The 26,558-nt window shown below is 33.1% G+C and overlaps 4 protein-coding genes across 11 annotated transcripts in view; all 4 read left to right on the top strand.

The window, feature by feature from the left end:
- su(f) (cleavage stimulation factor subunit su(f)) overlaps positions 1–4,627 on the top strand; it is a 17,081-nt gene extending 12,454 nt beyond the window's left edge. Inside the window, exons 14-22 of one of the 4 annotated variants that reach the window (XR_013882880.1) lie at positions 131–213; positions 513–614; positions 800–919; positions 1,731–1,892; positions 2,516–2,621; positions 2,851–2,966; positions 3,330–3,492; positions 3,744–4,011; positions 4,538–4,627. Coding sequence is in view for 2 of the 4 variants with exons in the window: in XM_080173468.1 (XP_080029594.1) it covers positions 131–213; positions 513–614; positions 800–919; positions 1,731–1,892; positions 2,516–2,621; positions 2,851–2,966; positions 3,330–3,464 (824 nt within the window). In the remaining 2 variants the exon portion in view is untranslated. Of the gene's footprint in view, positions 1–130; positions 214–512; positions 615–799; positions 920–1,730; positions 1,893–2,515; positions 2,622–2,850; positions 2,967–3,329; positions 3,497–3,743; positions 4,012–4,537 lie in introns of those variants that run through there. The other 3 variants (XR_013882881.1, XM_080173468.1, XM_080173467.1) reach the window with 3 other exon arrangements.
- GAA1 (glycosylphosphatidylinositol anchor attachment 1) lies at positions 4,623–14,032 on the top strand. Its single transcript, XM_080173469.1, has 16 exons — positions 4,623–4,797; positions 5,078–5,198; positions 6,667–6,768; positions 7,152–7,233; positions 7,666–7,785; positions 7,987–8,187; positions 8,307–8,400; positions 8,802–8,925; positions 9,064–9,237; positions 9,370–9,481; positions 9,734–9,909; positions 10,769–10,850; positions 11,569–11,611; positions 11,914–12,000; positions 12,525–12,651; positions 12,965–14,032. The coding sequence occupies exons 1-16, from the start codon at positions 4,698–4,700 to the stop codon at positions 13,143–13,145; spliced, it is 1,926 nt and encodes a 641-aa protein (XP_080029595.1). The 5' UTR covers positions 4,623–4,697; the 3' UTR covers positions 13,146–14,032.
- On the top strand, positions 13,310–17,651 carry ND-19 (NADH dehydrogenase [ubiquinone] 1 alpha subcomplex subunit 8). Its single transcript, XM_080173472.1, has 7 exons — positions 13,310–13,455; positions 13,667–14,095; positions 14,788–14,876; positions 15,147–15,231; positions 15,579–15,668; positions 16,357–16,445; positions 17,081–17,651. Exons 2-7 carry the CDS (start codon positions 14,018–14,020, stop codon positions 17,226–17,228), a joined length of 579 nt encoding a protein of 192 aa, XP_080029598.1. The 5' UTR covers positions 13,310–13,455; positions 13,667–14,017; the 3' UTR covers positions 17,229–17,651.
- twf (twinfilin actin binding protein) lies at positions 17,647–26,555 on the top strand. Of its 5 annotated transcripts, XR_013882885.1 has the most exons (12): positions 17,647–17,779; positions 19,090–19,195; positions 19,830–19,891; positions 21,454–21,639; positions 22,078–22,193; positions 22,662–22,731; positions 23,278–23,364; positions 23,755–23,894; positions 25,066–25,112; positions 25,384–25,813; positions 25,977–26,081; positions 26,224–26,555. XR_013882885.1 is itself a non-coding variant. In XM_080173470.1 (10 exons), exons 1-10 carry the CDS (start codon positions 17,651–17,653, stop codon positions 25,485–25,487), a joined length of 1,047 nt encoding a protein of 348 aa, XP_080029596.1. In that variant the 5' UTR covers positions 17,647–17,650; the 3' UTR covers positions 25,488–26,555. The 5 variants fall into 5 exon arrangements, 1 of the variants encoding a protein (XP_080029596.1); XR_013882883.1 differs by having other exon boundaries at positions 25,384–26,081; positions 26,212–26,555; XR_013882882.1 differs by having other exon boundaries at positions 25,384–26,081.
- The last annotated feature ends 3 nt before the right edge of the window (positions 26,556–26,558 follow it).

The raw sequence follows: 26,558 nt of genomic DNA on the forward strand, positions 1-26,558 counted from the left end.
CACTTTGTTCGTTCGTCATTCTTTAAGGCATATGGGGAAATGTGATTTTCTAGGTTGCTCTTCAAGGTAGGTGATTTTTTGTGCTGAGCTACTTATGGTAGTTGTCAATTGTCATCCTTGTTTTGTTTAGATTACCTGGCGAACCTAAATGAAGACAACAACACTCGGGTCCTGTTTGAAAGGATTCTGTCCAGTGGTATGATTCCAGCTAAGGTTTGTAACTTTTTATTCACTTACATATTTTGGTGTTTTCCCATAGAATTGCTCTTGAGCACTGAAACCTCTCCCTTATGTCAAAACAAATTAAAATTATGAGTGTGTAGTTTGTTTATCTCTGCATTACGGGTTAGGTTATATATGTTTCCGGGTAACCCCGTATGGTTAGTGCACTGCAGGTAAAGGCCGCGGAGCTCTAGCGCCCCCGCAGGGGAAAAAATACCATCCTTCCCTTTTTAAAAAATAAATAGAAAATTAAAAGGGCTTTTTATTAATAAGGTGTACATATTTTTTAGGACACAGTTGAAATTTGGAACAAATTTTTGGAATTTGAGTCGAACATTGGCGACCTGGCCAGCGTTATGAAGGTGGAGAAGAGGCGTGCACAGGCTTTACAGGTTAGAGACATTTTTCATTGTAATTTTATACTCCAAGTTATACTATTTGTATGTTAAAAAAAAAGAAATGAACACATGCCATAACTTTTTGAATGACAAAAACATACATATTCCTAATCCTTACATAAAAGTAATAGGAAGTCTTTATTATCGACCTTTAGAATTAATTTGTGGATCAATTTTAGGAGGCTGGAATATTAGGTGACAACTCAGAGCACAAGTACACAAGTAATATTATTGACAGATACAGGTTTATGTCACTCCTGCCTCTGTCAAATTCTCAGCTTAAATCCATTGGCTACGTGGTAAGTTTTGTTTTATATTTTATTAGTGAAACTTTCTACATTTAGGGCGGTCCATCTGTCCATAACAGATAGCTCTTAAAGTTAATTTAGGCATATTAAAATTTCCTATCGATTTTAAAGGGGGGGGGGGGGCGAAAGTGACACTTTTTGAAACCAAAACTAGAGGTCAACAAAGGAACTCAACTAAAAAAAGAGTTACAGGTCTGAGATTTTGCATGGCAGTTGCTTTACAGGGGTACAATATGGAACTGTGAAGAAACGGCGGCGCAACCGCCGAAAACCGCCGTTTCCCGCCGAAATTTTTTTGCCTTTCTCGGCGGTTTTCGGCGGTTGCGCCGCCGTTTCTTCACACTTCCATATTGTACCCCTATAAAGCAACTGCCATGCAAAATGTCAGACCTGTAACTCTTTTTTTAGTTGAGTTCCTTTGACTTTTAGTTTTGGTTTCAAAAAGTGTCACTTTCGCCCCCCCCTCCTCCCCCTTTAGTTTTATGATTCTTGTAACAGTTACAGGTACCATTATGAAAGTGGAGCAACTCTAATCAATACCAGAAAGTCTGTATGTCCAGTCTAAATTAATATGATAATTTTCAAAAATAAGACAGAATTACTCTTTAAAAAATAAGGTGAGGATTATAATACGCCAAATGTCTCAAACATTTTTCTTCATAAAAAAAATAAACTCCCAATGTGTTTATGCATATATCTCTCCTTCTTTCTCTTTGTATAAATCAATGTTTGAGTTATGTTTAGCTTAAAATTTCAAACAGCTTCGCTACAATTAGACGTAATCGCCCTTGTTGTTTTTTAGGACACTTTCACAAAAGACACAAAGCAGCTATTAGCCAGCCTGGCCAAGTTCAGGTCGAAGGCCAGAGCTGGTTATTCTGGAGCCTCTGGCATGAACGGGCTATATGATCCTGACAACCTGGCCAGACCTGACTTCTCACAGATGGTTCCATTCAAGCCTAAGGTAGATCAACAGAAAAAGTTTTGTAGGGATATTATAGCGATGGGACAAAGGGCAATTAATTCAATCTTATAGTTCTAATTCAATAGGTAGTCTTCAATTCCAGATTTAAGCTAGAAAAATCACAACAATTTAGCTAAGGCATACTTCATTGGATGATGAAAAATAAGTAAATAGGGACCTTAAGATAAATATTTATTGGGCTAGCTCTGTCTTATAATGCTGTAAATACTAATATTCTAATTGATCATAGAACTCGACATGAGCTTCAAAACCGACGTAGAACAATAGGGCTTATTTGAATGGTAAATTACAGAAGTATCACAGTAGTTTTCAGTCTTAGCCCAACTTTTTCTTTGAATTTTCTTCATCTTAAACTTTAATGTCTACTTCAGTTATGTGTTGATTCTTTTTTGTAAGCTTTGTCTTCCAGAAGTCTAGACTTTTAACTGCATTTCAGGCTTTTACTCAAAGTCTTAAAATTAGCATAAAGACAAGACAAGCTGCTTTGGTGTTAGTACCGAAATACGAAAATAATGAATTTTATATTCACTGTCCCCTAACCATATGATATATCTTATCCATGCTTAACCTTTTTGTATAAACTAATTTAATGTTTATTTTAGGTGAATTACAGGCCTGGTGATTTCATGGTACCTGGAGGTGTATTCCCAATACCACCCACTGCTGCAGAACTAAATCAGAAACTGCCACCACCTTATTGCTTCAAAGGTGTTTATATATTTTTATATAACATTTTGAAATTAATTTCATGAGAAAGGATATTAAGGAATAAGACAATGGACCGGTAAATTGAGGTGCGTCCCCAATAAATATAAATACAATTACCCCTTTTAGAATAACATTATTTGCTAAAACATATAATTAAATGCTATTATAAAACCTGAGCATTTATTTTATCTTAACTGTATTTATATTATATTATAAATCACATTTTTAGGACCATTTGTGAAGATTGACAAGCTGTGTGAGATGTTTGACCGGATAAGGTTGCCAAACCTACCAATTTCCACCGGCACAGAACCTAACAGTATTAACCTTTTCGATCTGGCTAAGGTATGAATTAGTTTAATCTATCCTATTTGTGTAGTGTTAAAATAGATTTTTAAAATTGCATATATTTAGGCATAGATCGAGAAATTAGACAAATGCATTTTACAAAATATCCATTATATAGGTTATGTTAAGTAGGATAAGTTAGTTTAGCTTCACGAAGCCGTGGCTAGAGACTTGTGTGTCATATTTGCTTAAGTATTATCAATGAGATATTTAGTCTTAACATGAACTTTTATTTCTCTGGATAAAACTTTTTTTTACAGTTGTACGAAAAATAGTTGTAGAAAAAATATCAAGTTTTAAATGCTTGCTGAAGACATTAACGCCAAATTTCCAAGGTTTATTAAATATAATTATTTTTAGTCTGTGCAATGGATTGGTGGAGATGACAAGAAAAGAAAATCTCACAGTAAATTTGATGATTCTGATGACGAGTCCAATGTCTCCGCACCTACCAATGATATTTATAGAATGAGACAACAGAAAAAGATCAAATAAGATTATTTTAAAAATACCAAAAGAATGTGTAGGTTTTTAGAGTCTTCATTTTCTAACTTTTTAGATTAACTTATTTAATTTTTAGGGTACAAATAAGATATCAAGCAATCTGAATCCAGTATTTTTTTTTTGTTAATTCCACCCTTTATAAGATATCCCCAGAGTTCAAACTCTAAGAAAATATGGCTAATAATCAATCAATCTATCCCCTTTCCAAATATTATATGGTTAAATCAATATTTATCCAAACCATAAACTATCAAACTTATCTATTACTAGATAAAGCAATAAAGTATCTTTATTTAAACAAAGCAAAATATGATTGAGTCAATTAAAAAAATGCAATTTATCTATTCTCTAAATGTTATGTAAAATATTGTTTAAAACAAAAAACGAAAATTAATTTACGTTTTTTTCGACTGCAAAAGTATTTAACCAATTTTTGCAACAGACTCTTGAATTTTTTTATTGTTTATTAACTATATATGTATTTTGTACCTAAGTATTTTTGTAAGATTTTAAACCAAGTTTCAGTTGGATTGAGCTAGTTTTGTCATAAAATATAAACAAAATTTTAATAATTTAGCTTCTATATATTTTTGTATGAAAGCTATTTTACACATTTTTGTATTTATCTTTTCCTGACAAAAAATAAACATACTTTTTTACCAAAAGCATTCTAAAAGGGGGGGGCGAAAGTGACACTTTTTGAAACCAAAACTTAAAGTCAAAGGAACTCAACTAAAAAATGAGTTACAGGTCTGACATTTTGCATGGCAGTTGCTTTATAGGGGTACAATATGGAACTGTGAAGAAACGGCGGCGCAACCGCCGAAAACCGCCGAGAAAAGGCAAAACAAATTTCGGTGGGAAACGGCGGTTTTCGGCGGTTGCGCCGCCGTTTCTTCACAGTTCCATATTGTACCCCTATAAAGCAACTGCCATGCAAAATCTCAGACCTGTAACTCTTTTTTTAGTTGAGTTCCTTTGTTGACTTTTAGTTTTGGTTTCAAAAAGTGTCACTTTCGCCCCCCCCCCCCCTTTGTTTACATTTTAACAAAAAACTATTTTAGTAATATTGATCATTTATTTTTATATTTGTACAAACACAATTTTGTTCACATCTCAAATTAACTTGTTGCATTTGTTTTCAGTAAAAAAAATGAGCAGCACAATTTTTTAGTAAATTTTCAACAATAATAAACCATTGAAATAGTTTTAAAATCCACCAAAATGGGAATCTTAACGGATCCAAACAACTCCAAGAGGAGTGCTATAGGTGACCTGATTATGAACCATTATTTGAAGATCTCATGGCTTTCTTATTTTGCAGGTTATTTTTTATTATATTTTTCTAAGATAAAATATTTTCGATAATAAAAAGAAAATTTAAAAAGTTTAATAAACGAATATTCCTGTTTTTAATCAGAGTTTGGTTATTTGCGTAGGTATTCATTGCTCTTGGGTGTGTTGACATTTCTAGCAATTTATTTCCAGCTTTCCTTTCAAATTTTAGACTAATAATACAATTTTCAAGATCTTAACCCAATTGCAATCAGAGTAACTCACACTCAAAGACATTTAGTTACTTCAATAACTAAACAATTGTTTAGGTTTAATATTTCTGTTTGTGTTACCGCATCCCTGGTACAGTCACAAAACATATTTCTCTGAGAACGCCCTACTTCCTGGCCTCGTTACTGGAGAATTTAATCAACAGAAAGCTACAAAAAGGTAAATTCTTAGATAAACCACTTCTGATTCATACCAATAACGAAATTAATTCGAATAAAAACACGAAATCTATAACTGGTTTTCAGTTGTCGTGGGGGGGCAAAGTAAAATTGACCTCTCCAATTGCCCCCCAAATATTATTTAAGATTTATTTCACTTGTTGGATATCTATAATACAAAGTAGAACGATGTCTGTCTATCCGTCTGTCTGTCTGTCTGTCTGTCTGTCTGTCTGTCTGTCCCTTAAGATCTCGGTAACCACTGAACCAATCGGATTCTACTCTTCAGGGTATATACCTATTGGTCCTGTGGTGGTTTTAAGCTATTTTCTTGGGGGGTGGAACACCCCCAACCCCCAAAAAACAAAAAAAAATCCCCCCCCCCAATTTTTTTTTTTTTTTTTTTTTTTTGCTTAAGATTTCCTTGGTCCTTTAACGAATTTCGCCTTAATTTTTTATCACCTCTTGGGGCAAAGCCCCTAGAGGCTAGGGGCGAAGCCGCTAGTACCTTATATCTGGATAAACCATTTTTGCAAAACTTTATTTGAACACAGTAAGTCATACATATTACCACCAAGGATAAGACAATTGATGAAAAATTGCTATGATAATAAAAAATATACTCCTTCTATAGATTAAAATTATATGGTTAAAAGTTTTGACACTTGTAGTTTGAAGCCGAAAACTAAATTCATTAATAGTACTTAACATTTTTAGTCAACGAATAAGATAACGTTAAGATTGAACTTTGAGTACCAGTGTAATCACATATAGTCCTTCAATGTTTTGTAAGACCCAAATGCTTTTTTTAAAATTCTATTTGGGTTCATATTTTTCAAATTGCGAAACAATTATTTGACAAGGGACACTTGTAGTGTAATATTACTCCAAAAGGGGACTATCCACGAACGAGAGCACATGATTCTAAGTACCTTCCAGCATTGATCCTAAGTATTTTCTTTCAGAATATAATAGGTCACCATATATCATTAATGTATTGACGAGAAAATTTATGTTTCACCATATTTTTTTAGGTATTTTAATTGATTTTGAAAACTTTTATGAAACTAATTCTTTTAATAAAATGGATATTTGATGATACATATGCGAATACTCGTGTTATATAGATTGTAAATTAATCCATACTAGCATTAATTTAAACATACATATGAGATATAGTAAATGTGCTTTTAACTTTTTTTAATTTTTATCATTTGACAACATGGACAATTAAAGACACCCCGAACTCAACAAAACGTTTGATAGAATTTTGGCTAAAAAACCTGAACATTTATTTACTTTTCTTCAACTTGAAGTGGTGAAATATAAATTTTCTCGTCAATATATTAATTATTAATGGTGACCTATTATATTCTGAAAGAAAATACTTAGGATCAATGCTGGAAGGTACTTAGAATCACGTGCTCTTGTTCGTGGATAGTCCTCTTTAAAATTGTTTAAAATTTCAGGTATTATGAAGATTTGAAAGAAGAGAATTCTCGTTACCCAGGTCAGGCTCCATTTCCCTGGCTGGAGGCTCAGTTCAAACAACTTGGCCTAGATGTTTATAGGTATATTTAAAAATTTTGTTGTTTTGAGGGGTAATAGTTATTCATTACATCGTATTATAGACAGCTTTCCTTGGATAGTAAAATGTAACCCCAGTTTCGATTTGGTCAACAAAATAGATATTAATTTTATGAATTTTAATTATTCGTGAAAACTTGTCTATAACATGTTGCTTGAATTTTCTGCATGGTTTAGATCCGGTTCTAATCCAGCGAACATTATTCGGATTTGAAGTCATATCGGAAAATTTAAGACATAAATCAAGGTGTTCCAAGGAATTTTACGTCTATATATAGAAGAATAGTAAACATTTTTTTAATGCAACTTTGCAAGTTTTCATTGAATCTAATATCGTTTGTAACCTAACATTAAATTTTCATTAAAGGCAAGAATTCGAACTTGGATACCCCTTGGCCAATAATACATTCACTGGAAGCAATGTTTATGCAATTTTAAGAGCACCGAAGGTAAGAGTATGTTTTGGTTCTTAAAAATAGTATAACAGGGGATTTTGAGATTTGTTTATCGTCTCCAAAGGGTATTATTTCCTTTTTCTGTATTATAATTTGAGTCTTATTAAGAGAATGTTGTGTTTTCCCTCAAAGAGCCTTGTTGAGCACAGAAAACCCTTCCTAATCCCTTTTTTTTGAATAAATTGAAAATTAGGGAGTAGAGGAAAGTTTTTCTTTTCAGTTTATTTATTACTTAGATTATATTGTGTAATTTGTAGACCCCATGGGTTAGACTTAAGTAAAATATCTCCCCACTGCCATATTCTAATTTTTAAAAAGATAATGGGAGGGTGGGGATAAGTTTCAGTTCTCGATAAACAATATGTGGGAAAGGACCGAGGATTTTTCTCTTTGCTATGAATTTTAACAACACTTTCCCATATCTAGTCGGCCAGTACAGAAGCGCTGGTTCTTAGTGCGCCGCACCGACCACCAAACTCGCCGCACCAGAGCACAGATGCCGGGATTGCCATCATCCTGGCAGCCGCAAAGTTTTTCAGAAATCAGGTAAAGTAACATATAAAACATTTAAATTATATTTATACAAATTGTTAAAATAGATAAGATTAACTAATATTCTTCAGTAAAAATCTTCCTATACACCTAGTGTTGTGAAAAATTGTTGTCGAGTAACATAATTTCTTTACAACTTCTAGTAATTTTAGAGATCTTACAGTACAGTTATACATTTACCATTCTTTTTTTTAGATTTATTGGGCAAAGGATGTAATCTTTCTAATCACCGAACACGAATTCCTCGGGGTACAGGCGTGGCTAGAAGCCTATCATGGAGTCAGCTACGGAGATGGCAGTATCAAACCTGGGAAGCTGCCTGGCAGGGCAGGATCCATCCAGGCGGCCATCAACCTGGAGATTGAGACTCCTGATATTACACATCTTAATGTCAAGGTACCTTATTTATTTTGTTGTGAAGCATTCAAGCTTTTCTGCGGGATCTTAAAATCCCCAAAATTAACCCTTCTCTAGATAAAAATTATCTGTGAAAGCACTTATTATTATTTATCTAGGTTGAAGGTTTGAATGGGCAGTTACCAAATCTTGATCTTGTAAACTTGGTGAACAGGCTGATCATGAGAGAGGGTCTTTATCCCATGTTTCAAGGTAGCTCATAACATAACATTTAATTCTTATATTAAAGTAACAGGATATCTAAATGGTCTGTTTGTGTGTACAGACGGATCTCTGTAGCCACTGAACTGATGTGGTTCTCCTTTACAATGTAGCTTCTCATAGGTCCTGGGAAGGTTTATTGGGAGAGGGAACCACTTAAAGGCCCAGTCAAGGTTTATACTTGCCTCAAAACCATCTAACCAAAGAATGCCAGAACCTCCCCCACTCCTATAAGCGAAAGTTGAGGGTCGACTTTTCCCCGCCCCCTTCCCTTAAATGCCCCTAGGACCGTATTGTAAATACGTATATCATGTTTTTGGGAGGTGATTTATTTTAAATGTTTGGGTCGCAAAATGCTAAAGGTAAGCCTATTCTAATTGCTAATTTTTCAGGAGTGGAAGATCATCCCCGACCTGAAAGCTACAAAGGTTACATGAGATCACTAAGTACAATGTTAAGCATGATGTCGTCACAAAGCACTGGCGTTCCATCCGGCAACCATGGTCTCTTTCACAGGTATAGTAGTAAATTTTGGCGACACTGATTTTTTATTTCTCTTCTTTTTTATTGTTTGTTTAAAAGTTTTTTTTAAACTTTTATTTAGAATAATAGGTAAAACCTTATTGGTAAGGAATATTTTTCTAATCATTTTAGGTTTGGCATTGAAGCTGTAACCTTGGAGGGAGTGTATCAAAAGAGAAAAGGACGTGTCAAGGCTGACTTCCATGTTCTGGGGAGAATTGTAGAGGGGGTTTTCAGAAGTTTAAATAATCTTCTGGAAAGATTTCATCAGTCTTTCTTCTTCTACCTTCTTTGCAGCGGCAGTAGGTATTATTATTTCTAAGATTTATTTGATTTGTGTAGAGTGGTTGGTTATACAGTAAAACAGGCTTTTATGGATTAGCAACATTTTATTTAAAATCATAGAAACATGCCCCATATGATCTTTTATTTTTGTAGGTATATATCTATTGGTATGTACATGCCAATGTTTGGTTTACTAGCTATTAGCTTTCTCATCTCCGCACTTGGAATATGGTTCACCTTGTTGGCAAAGCTGAATGATAAAAAGGTGATTTTGTAATAATTTTTTTATAGATAAGTAAAAAATATTTTTTTTAAAGATGGAGTAGGCATTTTTTTCCGGTGTCTATTTTTCTTTGAATGGTGATGGTATTCTTACCTGGACCTATAATTTATTAGCTTCACTGTAAAGGAGAACATATAAATTTAGTGTTCAGTTCATGAGATCTAACGCTACAAAGACTCAAATAGACTATTAAAAATCCTGCTACTTTTATATAAGGATTATTATTACATTAAGGGAGTCGAGATAACCGAAGTACCGATACCATTCATAGTTCCAGAGAACTTTACGAAGACCCTGCCCATATTTTTTATTGTCCACTTCTTGGGACTTGTGGGCTACCACCTCCCCACTATATCTACAAAGTTCGGGGAGGCCTTCCAGATTGGTCCAGAGGATGCTGTTCCTATATGGTGAGACATTTTGTAAAAGCGAAGCATTTCTATAATTATGGTCAGTCCGTCCGTCCGTAACGGATAGCTTTTTTCGTTAATTTAGGCATGTTAGAATTGTCCTACCTATCGATTTCAAATTTTGCATGGTGATTCCTTTAGTAGTTAGGTACGATTTTGAAAGCGTAGCAACTCTATAATCATTACCAAAATGTCCCTACGTCCATTTCAAACATGTTGATTTTTTAACTTTTTAACAACAAATCTTTAAGTGATCTAATCATTGGATTAATCTGATTTTTGGTATATTGATTCCTGGGACAACAAAGTAAAATGTAATAAACGAAGCAACTCTATAATCAAGTCCTAAAAATGTAAGTATGTCCATAAACATTATCCTGTATCAAGCAGTTTTTTATCAAATTTACTTACAATTTTGCTTTGACTCTTATACATTTATATTCTGATTATTCAGTTCTGACACTCTACAAGTGTTAAGGTCCGTTTGTCCTACCGTTTCAGTGCTTCGCTTTTATGGATGTTGTCATCCTTGTTATTTTTATATTCGTGGGAAGTTGTGTGTAATTCGATGCTATACATGATTATTTAGAAGGGCTGATCACCGGTTTTAATCCAGCGGATATATTCATCCTTTTTCTAAGGGAGGATAGGAACGCTTTGGAACTTACCAAACTAGCAGTCTCCATACTTTTCCACCATTAATTTTAATCAACAGAAGAAGTAACTTTGTTTTTTTTTGTCAAACAAAAACACTTTTCTAATATGATATTTGTTAAATATTTTTTGCAATTGCCTCGCTAATGATAATAATCAAGGTATATCACGTGAGATAGCTTGCAATAATATTTACATTTTTCAGTCTTGGTTCATTCTCCGTCATTTTGCTGCTCTTGCCGTTTCTGAGCAGGCCTAACTTGGCCTTGCCTCCTGGCACTTGGCAGGTAATGCTTTCACCATGGATCTTAAGGGATAAGACATTGGACGATAAATTGATATACAGCCGTATTGATGATAAATGAAATTGTTGGTTGAAAAGTTGGGACGCATAGCTAGGAACTTACTAAACAAAAATTTGATAATAAGATTTTGACCCAACGAACAAAATTACCTAGCTTTGAAACGTTAGGTACAATTGTGATCAGGGTGCCGGAGCCGTATAATTTTGATGCGGCTCCGGCTCCGGCTCCAGCTCCGGCTCCGGCTCCTACCTTAAAATTAATATATCATTTTTTTTCATTATTGAATTTGATAAAATAAAATAAATAATATAAAATATTTTGCTTTTATTTGATTAAAGCTATATAAAAGTAGAAGGATGTGTGTCTATTTGTTAAGTAACAATAGTTTTTCAGTTTATTATATGGAAATAGACCGTTGCCAAATTATAATATTACTTTAAAAAATCATTTTTAGCTAGTCCGGAGCCGGAGCCGTTTTTAACGAAAAATACGGCTCCGGATCCGGCTCCGGCTCCACCAAAAATGTTGCTGCTCCCGGCTCCGGCTCCAGAACACTGATTGTGATTTATAGTTGCTGATTTTCTTGAACTAGCGGTTACGAAAGTAAGACCTCTGGAGAATATCAGCAAAAAATAAACATCAGCTTAATAGACGTAACCTACTAAAAAGTGCATATAGTCATACTGATTTGCTTTTCTAGGTTGCAAAATGTTTGTTAAATTTAGAGTTAGCTGCCATTGCAGGTCAGATTAAAGTTTTTTTCTTCATATTTTTAAAAAAATTCTTACATAAAAGTAACAGAATCTGTGTGTGTCTGTTTTTACCGAAGGATCTCGCTTACCGTTGAACCGATATGGTTCTCTTTTTCAATATATCATCTCATATATGTCCTATGAAGTTTTATAACTATTCTAGTTGAGTTTACTACTCCATGACTGATTAGACTTCCCTTCCTACAAGGGTGCCGAAACATTCTTAGCTTACTAGATAGTTTTTATTTTTAAAGCATTTTAGTGTGTTAATGTATAAAATTGTTTTTTTTTAGGATGTTGTTCTTTGATAAATATATCCTTAACAACATTGCTGACTATTTTGTACCTGCCCCTAGCACTTCTGGTTGGTCCTCAAAAAGGTTAGTCAAAAATTGAAGAAAAAAAAGTTTTTTACTAGGAAGTTTAAAGTAATAAACAGTAATAAACAGTAATAAAGCGTACTTGGTAACGAAGGAACTATACAATTTACTTTCTTCGTCCGTTCAAAAAGAGATACTTACTTATGAAAAAGTTTCTTGATATTCAAGATGTTCAAAATTTCAGCTGCCAAATTCAATGTTTGTATTTTAGATTTTGTGATATTCATCTTTCATTTCATTCATATAAGTTATTAAGATATAAACAGATAAAGATTCTAGGATAAAGCTTTGCTTGGGGAAATATATCCCCAAAAATTTCGTCCAATGTATTATGAAATTCAATCATGTTAGGTACTAAATATAAACAATAATATTCTTGTTCTAGATATTCCTTATAAAATATATTATATTATATTATTGTGTCTGATTGTTCATCTAGGATAATAATCTTATTTTTTTGCCCTAAAAAAGTTAAAACATGTTCTAGTATTAGGTAAATATTTTACCTACTAAATTAATTTCAGGTTTTCGTCGCATATGCCTAGTAATGTACACATTACTATGTCATCCTTTAATACTTGCTGGATTAGCTGCAACTATTGATACTGTCAGAACATTTCCTACTGTCGGCATTGAAAAACTAACTATTAGGTGATTATTCTTTTCGGGTATAGTCCCCTTCGTGGCAACGCACCTTAAGGGGCGATTCTCAAAAACTTTGTTGAAATTGATTGGTTGGTTTTAAATTTTTTGAAATTATTTGTAAACTAAAGAAAGGGTAATTTTGTTTACAATCATTGGGGATGTATATCAATTTAACGTCCATCGTCTTATCATAATAAAAATTCAAAGCAGCATTAAATACAAGAAATAAAGCACAAGTTAGTGTTTGTCTAATTTTGGTGTTTTTAAAATATACCAATTTTTTCTTGGTTATGAATATTTGATCAAACCTATTGTTAAGGTCACTAGAAGCCTGGCAGCGGAGTGTTATGTTTAGTATAGTGGACAGCTACATCTACGGAAATGTCCTGTATGATCTCGGAACAGTTTTAGTTCTGCCATGTTGGCTGGTTATATATCTGCTGTGCTTTGCTGAAAACACGGAAACTTCACAGGATCCAATAAAGCTTAAGAAAGAGTGATCTCGTTATTAATTTATTTTTCATTACACAGGCAGATTAATTTGTATTTTTTAGCAATGATTCTTTACTTTTTAAACAGCAACAATTGTAAAAGTACACAAATTTCAAATACTCTCAACGTGCAAACCATATGTGTACATTATCAAAATGTTTTTTTAGTAAATGTTATCATTTATCACATATTATTGTATTATAGGAGTATTATAATATTTTTTTGATCTTAATAGCTTATCTTTAAAACCAGCTTCTGAACAACAATTTGTTTAAGTATTATAAAAAATAAGATTAATTGGGTTAAGTGCAGTTCATGGTAAAATATTGCTGGTGACGAATGCTTCCTGCTTCCTGGTTCCTGGGATTATTACAAGGTTCCTGAATCTAGCATAACAAGAAATATTTCTGGAGCCACCAATGTTTAACCTTCCTGGTTTCCGGCAACTTGTGCATAATCCTGAGCACTGCCAGTCTTGTAAAATCCTATTAATAAGCAATATTTCCCTTTACTTCATTTATTCCAACAGCAATGATTCACCGTGAATTGCTCTTGACCTGATTTATTTCCTATTGAACTTTATATTGGCATTCCTAAGATTTAAAATGTTAATTCTGTGATACTGTATTGTAATCTATTTAATTTTTTTTATGACATTCCCGTTTTTATAGGATTTTTGTTTTGTGAGGTTGTTGTTGTTTTAATTTTTTTTCTTTTGCATTTTATAAAAAATAATGACCTTTTAAACTTTACTAATATTTTAAGTTATTTTGGTTAGAAACAATTAAACTCTTTATTTTTTTTATTATTATCAACGAAAGTGTAATTCTCATTTTTAATTTAAGTAGCGCAGCTACTCCATAATTTTTTACATGACGTAATGTATTTGTCTAGAGTGATAATGGTGCTGACTGCTGACACTTGGTTGCCAACTGAGGAGGAGCTCACCGTTAAGGAGGTCAGTTTTACACTTCTACACCAACAAAACTTCACCAGTATAATTTTCATTCTATTTTAGGTTCCCCTTGGTACTTCCTTCCTGAGAGTTAGAGCTTTATTATTCTATTTTAGGTTCCCCTTGGTACCTCCTTCCTGAGAGTTAGAGCTTTATTATTCTATTTTAGGTTCCACTTGGTACCCCCTCCCTGAGAGCTAGAGCTTTATTATTCTATTTTAGGTTCCACTTGGTACCCCCTCCCTGAGAGCTAGTGCTTTATTATTCTATTTTAGGTTCCACTTGGTACCCCCTCCCTGAGAGCTAGTGCTTTATTATTCTATTTTAGGTTCTCCTTGGTCTCCCTCCCTGAGAGCTGGAGATTTATTATTCTAATTTAGTTTCCCCTTGGTACCCCTCCCTTAGAGCTAGAGCTTTATTATTTCAATTTAGTTTCCCCTTGGTACCCCCGCCCTGAGAGCTATAGCTTTATTATTCTATTTTAGGTTTCCCTTGGTACCCCCTTCCTGAGAGCTATAGCTTTATTTTTCTATTTTAGGTTCCCCTTGGTACAATTTCCTGAGAGCTAAGCTTTATTATTCTATTTTAGGTTCTACTTGATCCCCCCCTCCCTGAGAGCTAGTGCTTTATTATTCTATTTTAGGTTCTCCTTGGTCCCCCTCCCTGAGAGCAAGAGTTTTATTATTCTATTTTAGGTTCCCCTTGGTACCCCCGCCCTGAGAGCTGGCTCCTTCCATATGGGAAAATATTGTGAAGCTCAAAACAATGAATTTATGCTTTGCAGGTATATTTCGTTATTGGTAGAGGAGTTTCTCTTACACCAGATTATCATGCACTCTAATTAAGTGAAACTTTGAGCTGGTAAAAATAACAATTCCCCCAATCCGCCCCCTGTAACCCATCCCCTCCCCTCTTACAGGATGACCGGAATGACCAATAAATAATCAAGTGATGTCTATGTTAGGAACCTAAATTAACGACAATTTTTCTCCTGTCATAATTACCAAGTATTATACCTATTCTATATCCATTCATGTGTTGTATATTTATTTAGGGATGAGACTAATGACCCCAGGGCTTGCATCAAGGAGGGCAAGGAGGTCACTAGCTGTTCTTACAACTTCTTTAAGGCGGTTAAGGTAACTAGTATTTTATCTTTTTTTGTTAACGCAAACATTAGAGGTTTAACTTAGCCTTTCGAATTTAACTGATAAAAATCAAGTTACTGAAAGAAGACTTCATATTAAAATCATCTCTAAAATTATTCTTTGTACATAAGCTATGGTTTATCTGAACACATTATGCATTGTGCATTGGAATCGATTATTTTATAACGTTAAGTTTAAAGGCTGTTATAGCGAGGTTTTGGTATGAAAATCCCGTTTAGCCGGTTGGTTGCAAGCAGCCTTAAAACAAAGTTTATACACTTTGAAAGTAATCGATACCAGCATCCCTTTCCCTTGAACTGAATCAGATCTAAATCTAGAAATCCTGTGCATCTGAGTTTACTTCGCATGCCACTTGCCTGGAGAGAAGCTCCTCCAATTATAACTTTGTAAGGTGCAGAAAGACCCAGGTAAAGTTAAAGTTTTTATCTTTAGTAACAGGATGTTTGCAGAATATTAGAAGTTGAAACGTTTGGACTATCAACTAATTAAACCAACAAATCAAAATTCAATGAAAGGCCCCAAGTTGTTAAGCCAATTTATAAGAAATCGTATTATATGACTTTGGGGACTAGTGTAATAAACAGCCCAATGTTCACTCCTTCCCTGGGATGTTTGTCTGTCTTTCTGATTGTAGCGAAGGATCTCGCCAACCTCTGAACATATTTGGTTGTTGTTTACAGTGAAAATTTTAAGGTCTACGGAAGGTTTAAAACTATTTTTGGGGAAAGAAACTCCACCCTCCAAAAAAATCACCCCTAAAGTTTTTTTTTGAACTACAACTTTCAACAACTTAAGTTTCAACTGAAACAATATAACTTGCCTAAAATTTATAATTGTTTAAAAAAAGACTTGAAGAGTTGTTACCTTACTGCATCATATTTCTCAACAGTTTCACATTATACCTTCTTAAATAACCACTATGCCTAATTTTAGGATTCTATTCTTAAATTTTTAAAGCCTTAAAAAGTTAAAACATAACTTTGCAAAATAGCATTAAGAGTGCACCACCCCTTCCTTTGTTTGGATTATTCTTATATTTTCAGTGTTATTTTTGGAAAAATATGGTCATCATGATGGATAAATTATTTAATTTAGGCTGCTTTTGATGCATGTGTTTTGGAGAACTTGGGCATTGAACGTCCCGACTATGGTTACTTCTGTCTGCCCAAGATTCATGCAACTGACAGGAATGTTCAATGCTGATTCTTTTATCTAGGTTGAAGTATCTTAAATTTTTTTAAGCCCCCCCCCCCTCCCCCCTCCATTTAAAACAAAATTAATTAAAAATATTGTTAGTGACAGCTTTTTCTCTATGTCTAACTACTGCTAGGTGCCATAACTCTACGGGTCCTATATTTATAGTGCTCCAACTTTGCTGGGATATCCAGTACCATTTCCTAACCTGACCTGAAGAAATAACAAACTAACAAAAAACTTACATACTGTTAATAGCCAATTTAGTTAAAAACGAAGTCCAACGTTAGACTACTTTATGTGTAATACTTTTGGAAAAGCTTTACTCTTCTAATATATAAAAGTCACAGGATTTCTGTCTGTCTGTTTGTAACTGATATACCGATATGGTTTACTACAGTGAAGCTTCTTAAAGGCCAAAAGAAGGTTTTTATAAAGGTGGGATGCTACTACCACCCTCTTCCAAGGAAAGCAACCTTCCCTCAAAAAATGTACCCTAAAAAAAAACTAATTGAATTTTAAGTGAGGGGACGACTTACCCCCCCCCCCCCCCTCCACCCTCTTAATGTGCCCTTGGCCCCTTAGATGCTTCTAGATCATTAAGATCAGCATTACATTGGTAAATCAGACCTGCTCCAGTTGAAACCGCTCCCGCATGGATGAATAACGACAAGGCCCAGAAGTTGAAGGAACTGCCCGACGACTTCCCCAGGGACCACAGGCCATGGGGTGCCTGGGGCACTGGCTCCCCCTCATTCGGCGGCTCCGGCTAATTGTCTCCAGCTTTTGTATTGTTTTAATATGCTTTTTGTTTACAAAGATCTTTATGTTTAAAAACGGCGTTGACTTTTGATTTATTTTCAGTGTTCATTAGTCCCTTTGTTAAGAATTTTTGTGGATTCAAAGCATATTTATTAAGATTGTTCCATTTTTGAATAGTGTTTTAAGATCTGAATTTCTTACATACTCTGTTTTAAACACAAGCTTTATTTCAGCTTAGTCAGTAATGAGATATATTGTTTCAAGCCTAATAAAAAAATCAATATTTATTAACCACATTTTTAATAAGATAATGAAAATAGTAAGAAATAAACACTGTTCGAATTGTTAGTTTAATAATCAGTCGAAATATAGTTATAAAATATAAATAGAAGAAATCATAAATAAAATAAAGATAAAAATTTCAGATAAAAAAATGTCCAACCAGTCGGGTATAACAGCTAGTGAGAAGTTGAATAATTTTCTAAGTAAATGTCGTGATGGGAGATATAGGCTGATTAAGATTTGTATATCCTCGAGTGCACAACCTCAGCTTGAATTAGAGGTATACACTATACACTATACAATACACATTCCCATATAAACACCACTAAAATTGTAGCAAGACATTTCTTTTTTCTCTCCCTTGGGAAAAAAATATTTGAGGATGAAAAAAAACGTAAAAAAAATTTTATCTTCATCCTTTATTCCCTATAATTATATTTGCAATGGTAGGGATTAGAAATAATAGATTCCTATAATTTTCAATAAAATGATTCAAATAGGGGTTGAACTTTTTAGTAGCGAAGCTACTCTATAATTTGAAATGTCCGTATGTCCGTCTGTCTTAGTTTGGGGGAAACGTGATTTTCTCGGCTCCTATAAAAGATAAAAGGCTGAAATTTTTTGACAACATTCCCATGGGAGCCCAAATAACTATAAAACATCAATGGCGGTCGGACCGCTTTTTAGCAGGTTTTAGGCTATTTTTGTATTTTTCATATTTTTCTCCATATCTTTGGTGTTTATGGTCCAATTTCCAAATTTTTTTCAGTTTTAGATATCAAAATAAAATTTCCTGTTATTTCAAGAAAACAACTATTACGGTCAGACTGCCTTTAAGCAGGTTTTAGGCTATTTTTGTATTTTTCACATTTTTATCCATACCTTTGGTGTTTATGGTCCGATTTCCAAAATTTTTTCAGTTATAGATATCAAAATTAAATTTCATGTCTTTTCAAGAAAACATAAATGGCGGTCAGACTGCCTTTTTGCAGGTTTTTGGCTATTTTTATATTTTTCACATTTTTCCTCATATCTTTGGTGTTTATGGTCCGATTTCAAAATTTATTTTAGTTAAAAATATCAGAATTAAATTTCCCGTTGTTTTGAGCATCCAGTATGTAATTTACTTTGACCGTCAGGCTGTTAGTCATAGTACTGATGTATAAGTATTAAAAAATTTAAAACAAATGTTGAAAAGGTTTCGTGATTTTCCCCAATATACATGTTTTTGACAACTAATCTTTAAATTCTTATACATAATTTTTGTGCTTCGCTACTTATGGATGTTGTCATCCTTGTTATGTTCTATACAATATTCTCAATGCTGCATAGGTTAAAATTTAAAAGGATATTCATTTTATTACTTTTTTTGCAAAGGTTTAAAGTACAAATTTTAAATTGAATGCCTTTATTGAATGTTTCATCATCAGAATTAGATAAATGTATTTAAGCTATGTTAAGGATGAAACCCTGTGGGACCTATCCCAACGGAGTACTATCCCTGCGGGGTATCCTAACCATATATAGTTCGTTTGTTGTCACTAGATGTAATTTATAAGAAAAACAGTCTAATTTCCTTATTTATACCAGGAGTCCCGTGAAGGTTCTAACAACTGGGAGGAAGATTGGGACAATTACATACTACCTTTGGTTGACCCACTACAACCAACATATTTTCTTTTCAGACTAGATGACAAGGAAACCATTCCCAATTTTTTTTAGCGTAGCAACTCTGTATCTAGCTGTTTTTAGACAGGAATCTAAAGGGCTATACAATGGCCGATAAATTGATGTATTCCCCCAATAATGATACACAAAACCTCCCCTTCTGTAGATTAAAATTAGTGGTTTAAACATTTGAACACTCAACTTAATAAAACAACCAATCGAACTTCTCTAATGTCCCAAAAGTTGTTAAACCAACTAATTAGAAAACGTTATTTTAAAACTTTGAGGACTAGTGTAATAAACAGCACATTGCCCCCCCCCCTCTCTCTCTCTCTCTCTCTCTCTGGTTTTTAGAGGACTTATACTTTTTAAATTCTGTTGAAGCCCTTAGGTACTACTCATGATTTTGTTTCACATAAAGTTCTAAATTATTGGGTATTTACTTAAAAATTACTACAAATCCAAACAATCTTAATGTTTTAACAATAAACAAACTTTACTTTGTAAACGAATAATTTAAGAATTTTGAAAGGCAAAGCCTGTCAAAAGGGAAAGCAACAAAGAGTTACTTATTTTGGCTGTGCATGGGGTTTCCAGTGCTCGTCAGGCACTGTGAGGGAAAGCACAAATATTGTAAACAAAACTGAAATGGTATAATGAACAGGACAGCTTTGGTAACTATCTGTGGTTGTTGATCTCCTGGAGCCCTGATGATGCGCATACAAGGAATATAAAACATTTTATGAATAAAATAATAATTCTCTTACTACTTTTAATACCAAGAGACAAAATGGTAATACTATATACAGGGTGAGTCAGAAAAAACTGAGTTTTTCGATTTTTAGAAACAATCAGAAGGAATACAGAAAAAATAGTTATATGTCCTTGTTCTCTGTACAAAAGCACATCAAACTTGTAAAAGGTGTTTTTCATTATCTCTAAAAATGCGGCCTCTATGATAGGTGTATGGTGTCAAAAAATGCCTTGTGTGAAAAATGTTGATCAAGAAAAATTAAAATAACTCATCTAATTTGTATAAAAAAAATCTTTAAATTTCAATTTTTATTTCGAAAAAAGTCTAAGAAAAGTACTTTAATGAGTTTTAAAGGTGAAATGCTTTTTGGCTCCTCACAAAAGCATTTTTAGAATACTGCAATTTGTCATTTTTTCATATTTCTTGATTGTGATGCATGTGGTTTAAAAGAATCTTCTATAATAACGTAGCTTATAGTAAAAAGAGAAAAAAACCTTTTTATTTGACAAAAAAATCTCTTAAGATAAAAAAGTTATCAAGGTTTGAATTTTCAAAATAAAAATGCCTTTTAGAAACCCTACCCTATTTAAATGAAGTTTTTATGATGGATTATAACACACAAGTATAATTTGTCAAAAGGGGGCGGAGATTTTGGAGATTAAATCCTGTCTTGCACCAAATATAGGGAAATTCAGGGGGAGGGGGGAGGAATTTAGGTAACAATATGAAGTATTTGAGGTCATGAGCTGGTTTTCCGGTTATGGGGAATCAAATCTTAACAAAAGATTACAACAAAACGTTTGATTTATAATGTGATAATTTAATTTAAATAAATTGTATTTTTAAGATGTTAAATATTTACAATCTGTTGAATAAAAATTTTATTAATCAAAAGATATGTTTGTTAATCTTTTTAGAATGGTAGACATTTTTTATTATAAATAAATCTACCTAAAAAGTACAAAATAATGGCCGAAAAAGTCATCACACACACTTTTTGGAATTTTTATGCTCTAAAAAGCACCGTTGTTTTAGAAGATATTCAAAAACACCTTTTCTAAGTTTAATGTATTTTTTTATAGAGAACAAGAACCTATAATTGTTTTTTCCATATTCCTACTGGTTGTATCAGAAAATCGGAAAACTCAGTTTTTTCTGACTCACCCTGTACATAAATTAAATAAGGATGTCAACATCCACATTAGTAAAGCACAAAACAATTAATGGAAATACGGACATTGAGATTTAATGAACAGATGTAGAGTAGCTTCTAACGAATGAGATGGGAAAATTAAAAATTTTTAAATGCCTACCAAGAAAATAGTCACTTCAAATTTGTTAGTTACTCACCTAGCAAAGCTGTTCTATAATTAAATTAAGTAACTGAAATATACAATTTTGATGTTTGTTTCTTGCCTAAGATTGCAACAGGCACCTTTTTTAATAAAAGTTTCATGAAGGTATTGTTGTTTTTCTCGAAAATCTTCAAAAAATCAAGAAAAAGAAAATCTGTTTTATACCATTTATTTCACAGACAGAAAATGTTGTACGCCTCAACCAAAGCCACCCTGAAGAAAGAATTTGGACAGGGGCAGATCAAGGACGAATATTTTGCAAGCACGCGAGAAGAACTAACCCTGCGTGGCTACCAGAAACATGTTCAATCCAATGGGGAAGATAGCACCTGTGTTCTTTCAAAAGAAGAGCTAGAAATGAAGGTAAAGATGGTGTTTTTTTTCTAGAATTAGATTTAAGACCAACTTTATTTTTAGTAGAAAAGCTAATCTGTAATTCAGTCCATCGGTCAGTCTGTGACGCTAAGTGGTAAAATTGATTTTCTCGGCTGCCATTTAAGATAGACAGCTGAAATTTTGAGTAAAGATTCCAATAATCTGTGCACATTATGTCTAGTCTATACATTGTTTTGTCGGTCTCTCGGTCGTACTTGCTACAAGAGACACAAGTCCTTTTTTTATTTTCTGTTCATTTTCATTTTTTAAAACAACATAGGTATTCTGCATGACTCGTTTTTTCTGTTTGTCTATCTATGGTTTTGGTGCGTCGCTACTTATGGATGTTGTCATCCTTGTTTATACATCTATTCCAATAACCGGAAAACCTTATTAACCAATACTTTCATCTAAATTTTGTTTCAGGAAATTAAAGAAACAGAAACTAGGGTTGATATTGGTGTGGATACAAAACAACAGACAATGACTTCCCTCATGTTTCCTATGGTTCCAGAGGCTAAAACAGCTCTGGAATCTTTCAGGTTGGTACATTTCACTTAATAGGTTTTCTAAAATTTCAAAGCTGATTTATTCATATATAATTTAAGCAGCATTAAAGAAAAAATAATTTATTTATTATTACTTGGATCTTACACCAGATATTATTGCTTTAAGATGAAAAGAACTCTGTAGCCGGCTAAAATAACAATCTCCTTAATCCCCTCCCCTCTTACTGGATAAACGGCCCGACCAATAAATGCAAGGGGATATTGCAACCTAAGTTGACGACAATTTTCTCTTGTTATAATATCCACTTATACCCTATATTCTATATCCATTAATACATTAACTTGTAAACTGATTTGAGGTTCCTATAAGCACATTGGTTTGAATTATTTAGCTTGTTATGGGTTCTTGATTGAGAATAAAATATGATATCGCCTTTAAACGTTCGGATGAATCTCAGCTGATGAAAGATATTCGGTACTTTGAATTGTAATTGTATTCAGGTCACAGGCTTCTGATTATGTTCAGTTGGCAATTGATATACCCGGTGAAAAAATACTCTTGAAGAAAAAGGTAAAAAGATAAAACTTTACAGCCTGAGCCTCAAATATATTTAAATTGTTGTTTTTATTCATTTTATGACCTTTTTTATCCCTTTTACTACAACTAGCGGCTAAGCCCCTTGAAGCCTCTAGGGGCACTTAAAGTAGGAGGGGGAATAGTCGACCTCATCCCATTTTAAATTTGAGTTTAGAAGAGTAAGTAAAAAAGTTTTTTTGGGTGGGAGGGAGGTGAACACACCCTACCCAAAATTAGTTTAAAACCTTCCCAGGACCTATAAGAAGCTTCCCTGTAAAGGAGAACAATATCGGTTTAGCTGTTAGCGAGATCTTTCGGGACAGACAAAAAACGCTTACTACTTTATATAATAGGATATTATTAAGGTGATTTCACACAAGCTGCCTGTTGAGCACAGATACCCTCTCCTCCCCCCCCCCCCCCCCTAATAATGTTTTGGGGTTTGGAGTTTATTTATCCTTTGCCTACGGGGCTCTTACCTACGATGCGCTTACCCTGGGCTATTCTTCATTTTGTATTTACATAATTCTCTATTTACAGGGTGTCTATAATGCAGAGGAGTTGACCAAGCTTGTGCCAAATGATTCTGCTAGATATCACCTCTTCAGATACAAACATGTTTTTAAGGTACAAAAAGAACAAGGATAATTATGTGCATAAACAATGCAGCTTAATTTTAAATAAGATTAATTTGAATTGTAGAAATATTTTTAAAATGACTGATAAGTTAAATTTTTTCAAAGTTTTGTAAGATCATTGGGCTTGTGTGTTTGTAATATGCAGGTTTAGAGGGGACTTAAAATTGTAAATCACACTGGTACCAAAAGTTTTATTCGTTGGATTAAGAACTTTGAGTTAACTTTTGAATGTGTGATCGTATATGTCAATCATTCACAAGGAGAGTGAAAAAATAGATTTACACACATGATATAGTTTATATGAAGAAAAACTAAACGTTGCGCAAATATTTAATTTATCATTGAAATTTAATTATGTCAAGTATCTTATTTTTTTTAGAATGAAGCCACCTCCAGTATTCTGTTTATCTACTCTATGCCTGGCTACAGTGTATCCATCAAGGAGAGAATGTTGTACTCTAGTTGTAAGAACTCGCTTGTTGATACCATTGAAAACCAATTCAACATTGAAATTTCAAGGTATGTTACATAACCGTTGAACAGTCAGTTTTTAGAAGCGCTATAATTGGTGTACCCAATCCATACATACATCTTACTTTTAGGAGGGAAATTTGGCTGTTATAGCTATCCCCAAAGTTTTACAATGAAAGTTTTCTTATTTGTTGACTTAACATTAATAACTTTGGCAACTTTTATTGAATTTTGATTGGTTAGTTTATAAAGTTGAGTGTCCAAACGTTTCAACTACTATTTAGTTATAATCATATCAAAAGGGGGCAATTTTCTGTATTATCTTTGGGAATGAACATTGATTTATCGTTCATTGTCTTATCATTTAGATCCCTGTTGTCCTAGTCTTATATATTTCTTTTCCCTTTTTTCTCAATTTTTGTCTTATTGATTTTTAGCCTTTTTGGCAACAATTTTTAAAAGCGAAGCTTTTCTATAATTAGGGTCGGTCCGTCCGTCCGTCCGTACGTCCGTCCGTCCGTCCGTCCGAGATAGATAGCTTTTATTCGTTAATTTAGGCATGTTAGAATTGTCCTATCGATTTCAAACTTTGCATAATGATTCCTGTAGTAGTTGGGTACGATTTAGAAAGCGTAGCAACTCAATAATCATTACCAGAATGTCCGTACGTCCATTTTAAACATGTTGATTTTTCTACTTTTTTAACAACAAATTTTCAAGTGTTTTAATTATCCGTTTGATCTGATTTTTGGTATATTGATTCCTGGGACAACAAAGAACAATATTATAAGCGAAGCAACTCTATAATCAAGTCCAAAAGTGTAAGTATGTCCATAAACATTATCCTGTTTCTAAGCAGTTTATCAACAAATTTACCTACAATTTTGATTCGACATTTATATATTTATGTTCCGATTTTTCAGTTCAGAAACTATACAAGTGTTAATGTCCGTTTGTCCTACCGTTTCAGTGCTTCGCTTTTATGGATGTTGTCATCCTTGTTTATGTGATAAATTCATTTGTCCTATTCTTCTGATTTTTGGAATATTAATTCTTTTACAACAAGGCACAATCTTGAAAATGAAGCATCTAATAATCAAGTCCTAAAAGTGTACTTATGTCCTTAAACAAATGTTACTGTTCGTTTGTCCTACCGTTTCAGAGCTTCGCTTTTATGGATGTTGTCAACCTTGTTATTTAACAACTTTTATTTGTTTAGAAAAGTTGAGATAGAAGAAGGATCTGAACTTACTGAGGCTTTCCTACAGGAATGTTTAATGTACACATTTTTCAATTGAAGATTCAGGGACAAAATTTAATTTTAATATTTTGAAAAGTGGAATAATTCGCCTAAATTGGGTACTCTATCCTATTTTTATTTCACTTTAACATTTTTCAGTGCTCGATAGGCATTTTAAGGTAAAGGACCAAAAGGTTGTTAGTTTTTACCTTTATCTGTCCCAGCGAACCTAAAGTTTAGATCATTTATTTATGTACCTAACAAAGTTTATAAATGAGTACAAAAATGTAAAAATGTAGAATGAGTTGCATCCCATACCCCAGGATATGAAGCCAAAATTTGCCAAACCTGCGATGCCCAACAGGGGCAGAAAACGCCTAACCAAAGCTCCCCCTTCCTAAATTACTAAGTACAAATAATACAGTTATAGAAAGGATTTCACGTCTGAAGAAAAAAATTGTCTCGCAATATTTTAGCTTGTTTAAAAAATCCACATTTATTGAAATGCCTTTAATGTAATGAAAAAGGGGGAGGTAGCTTTAGCAGAATTCCGTAAAAGTGTGCGTTTTAAGACTTTAGAATAGGAGTAGAACCCTAAAAGTTTGTATTCAGTTTCTCTAATATGGAACAATTTTGAACTGTGATTTTTTTTTTCTGAAGGTGTTATATCCTTTTGGTTACTGCAATTTGTACTTAGCCTTTGTATGGTTAAAACCTCCAAGTTACCGTGAGTATTTAACCCTATTATTTAAAAATCTGCCTTAGTAGGTAAATTTCGTAAATTTTTTATTCATGTGCTTTCAAATTGCTTGATTTGCAGTATTTTAACAATTTGTAGCATGCTCTAATTATATTCTTACAAGATTTAATTTCTTTTACTGTGATTTCAGATTGTGAACCAAAATTGTTAATATTCATGTAATTTAGGTACTAAGTTAACCTATTTAAATTATTTATTTATTTCATTTTATAACAAGAATTTTACCATAACAGAGGTGAATTCTTTAAAAAAATTTGCCTCACTAAAATCAGTTAGCCCTTTTAAAATTAGTGGGGCTCGCTAAAAATTTTGAGGGGTTAATTTTGCCCCACTAAAATTTTAGTGAGGCAAAAGTTTTTTTTAAGATTTCACCTCAGCTCTTTTTATCATTTTTATTTGTCCGATTTTTCAAAATCAATATTTTTCTTTTAAAGAAACGATTTTTTTACCTTTTGTACCCATAATTTTGTATTTTGAAACTGTATGTATATTTTTAATGAAGTTAAGATTGTAAATTTTTATAATATTTCTATTTCCAGTAATACCTAGTAAAGCTTTGCTTTTAAAATGTAATCAAGTCATGTAATTGTCTGCTTTCTGAATATTTGTATTTTTGATGTAATAATCTTTATACTAAGTCATTCAATAATATTTATTATTATATATTTCATGTGCTTTTCATAACTGATAGAAATTTCATAATTTCAGATAT

Source organism: Acartia tonsa, chromosome 10 (assembly GCF_053477335.1).
Source record: "Acartia tonsa isolate MP-2025a chromosome 10, ASM5347733v1, whole genome shotgun sequence".
In the NCBI taxonomy this organism is placed as follows: Eukaryota; Metazoa; Arthropoda; class Copepoda; order Calanoida; family Acartiidae; genus Acartia; species Acartia tonsa.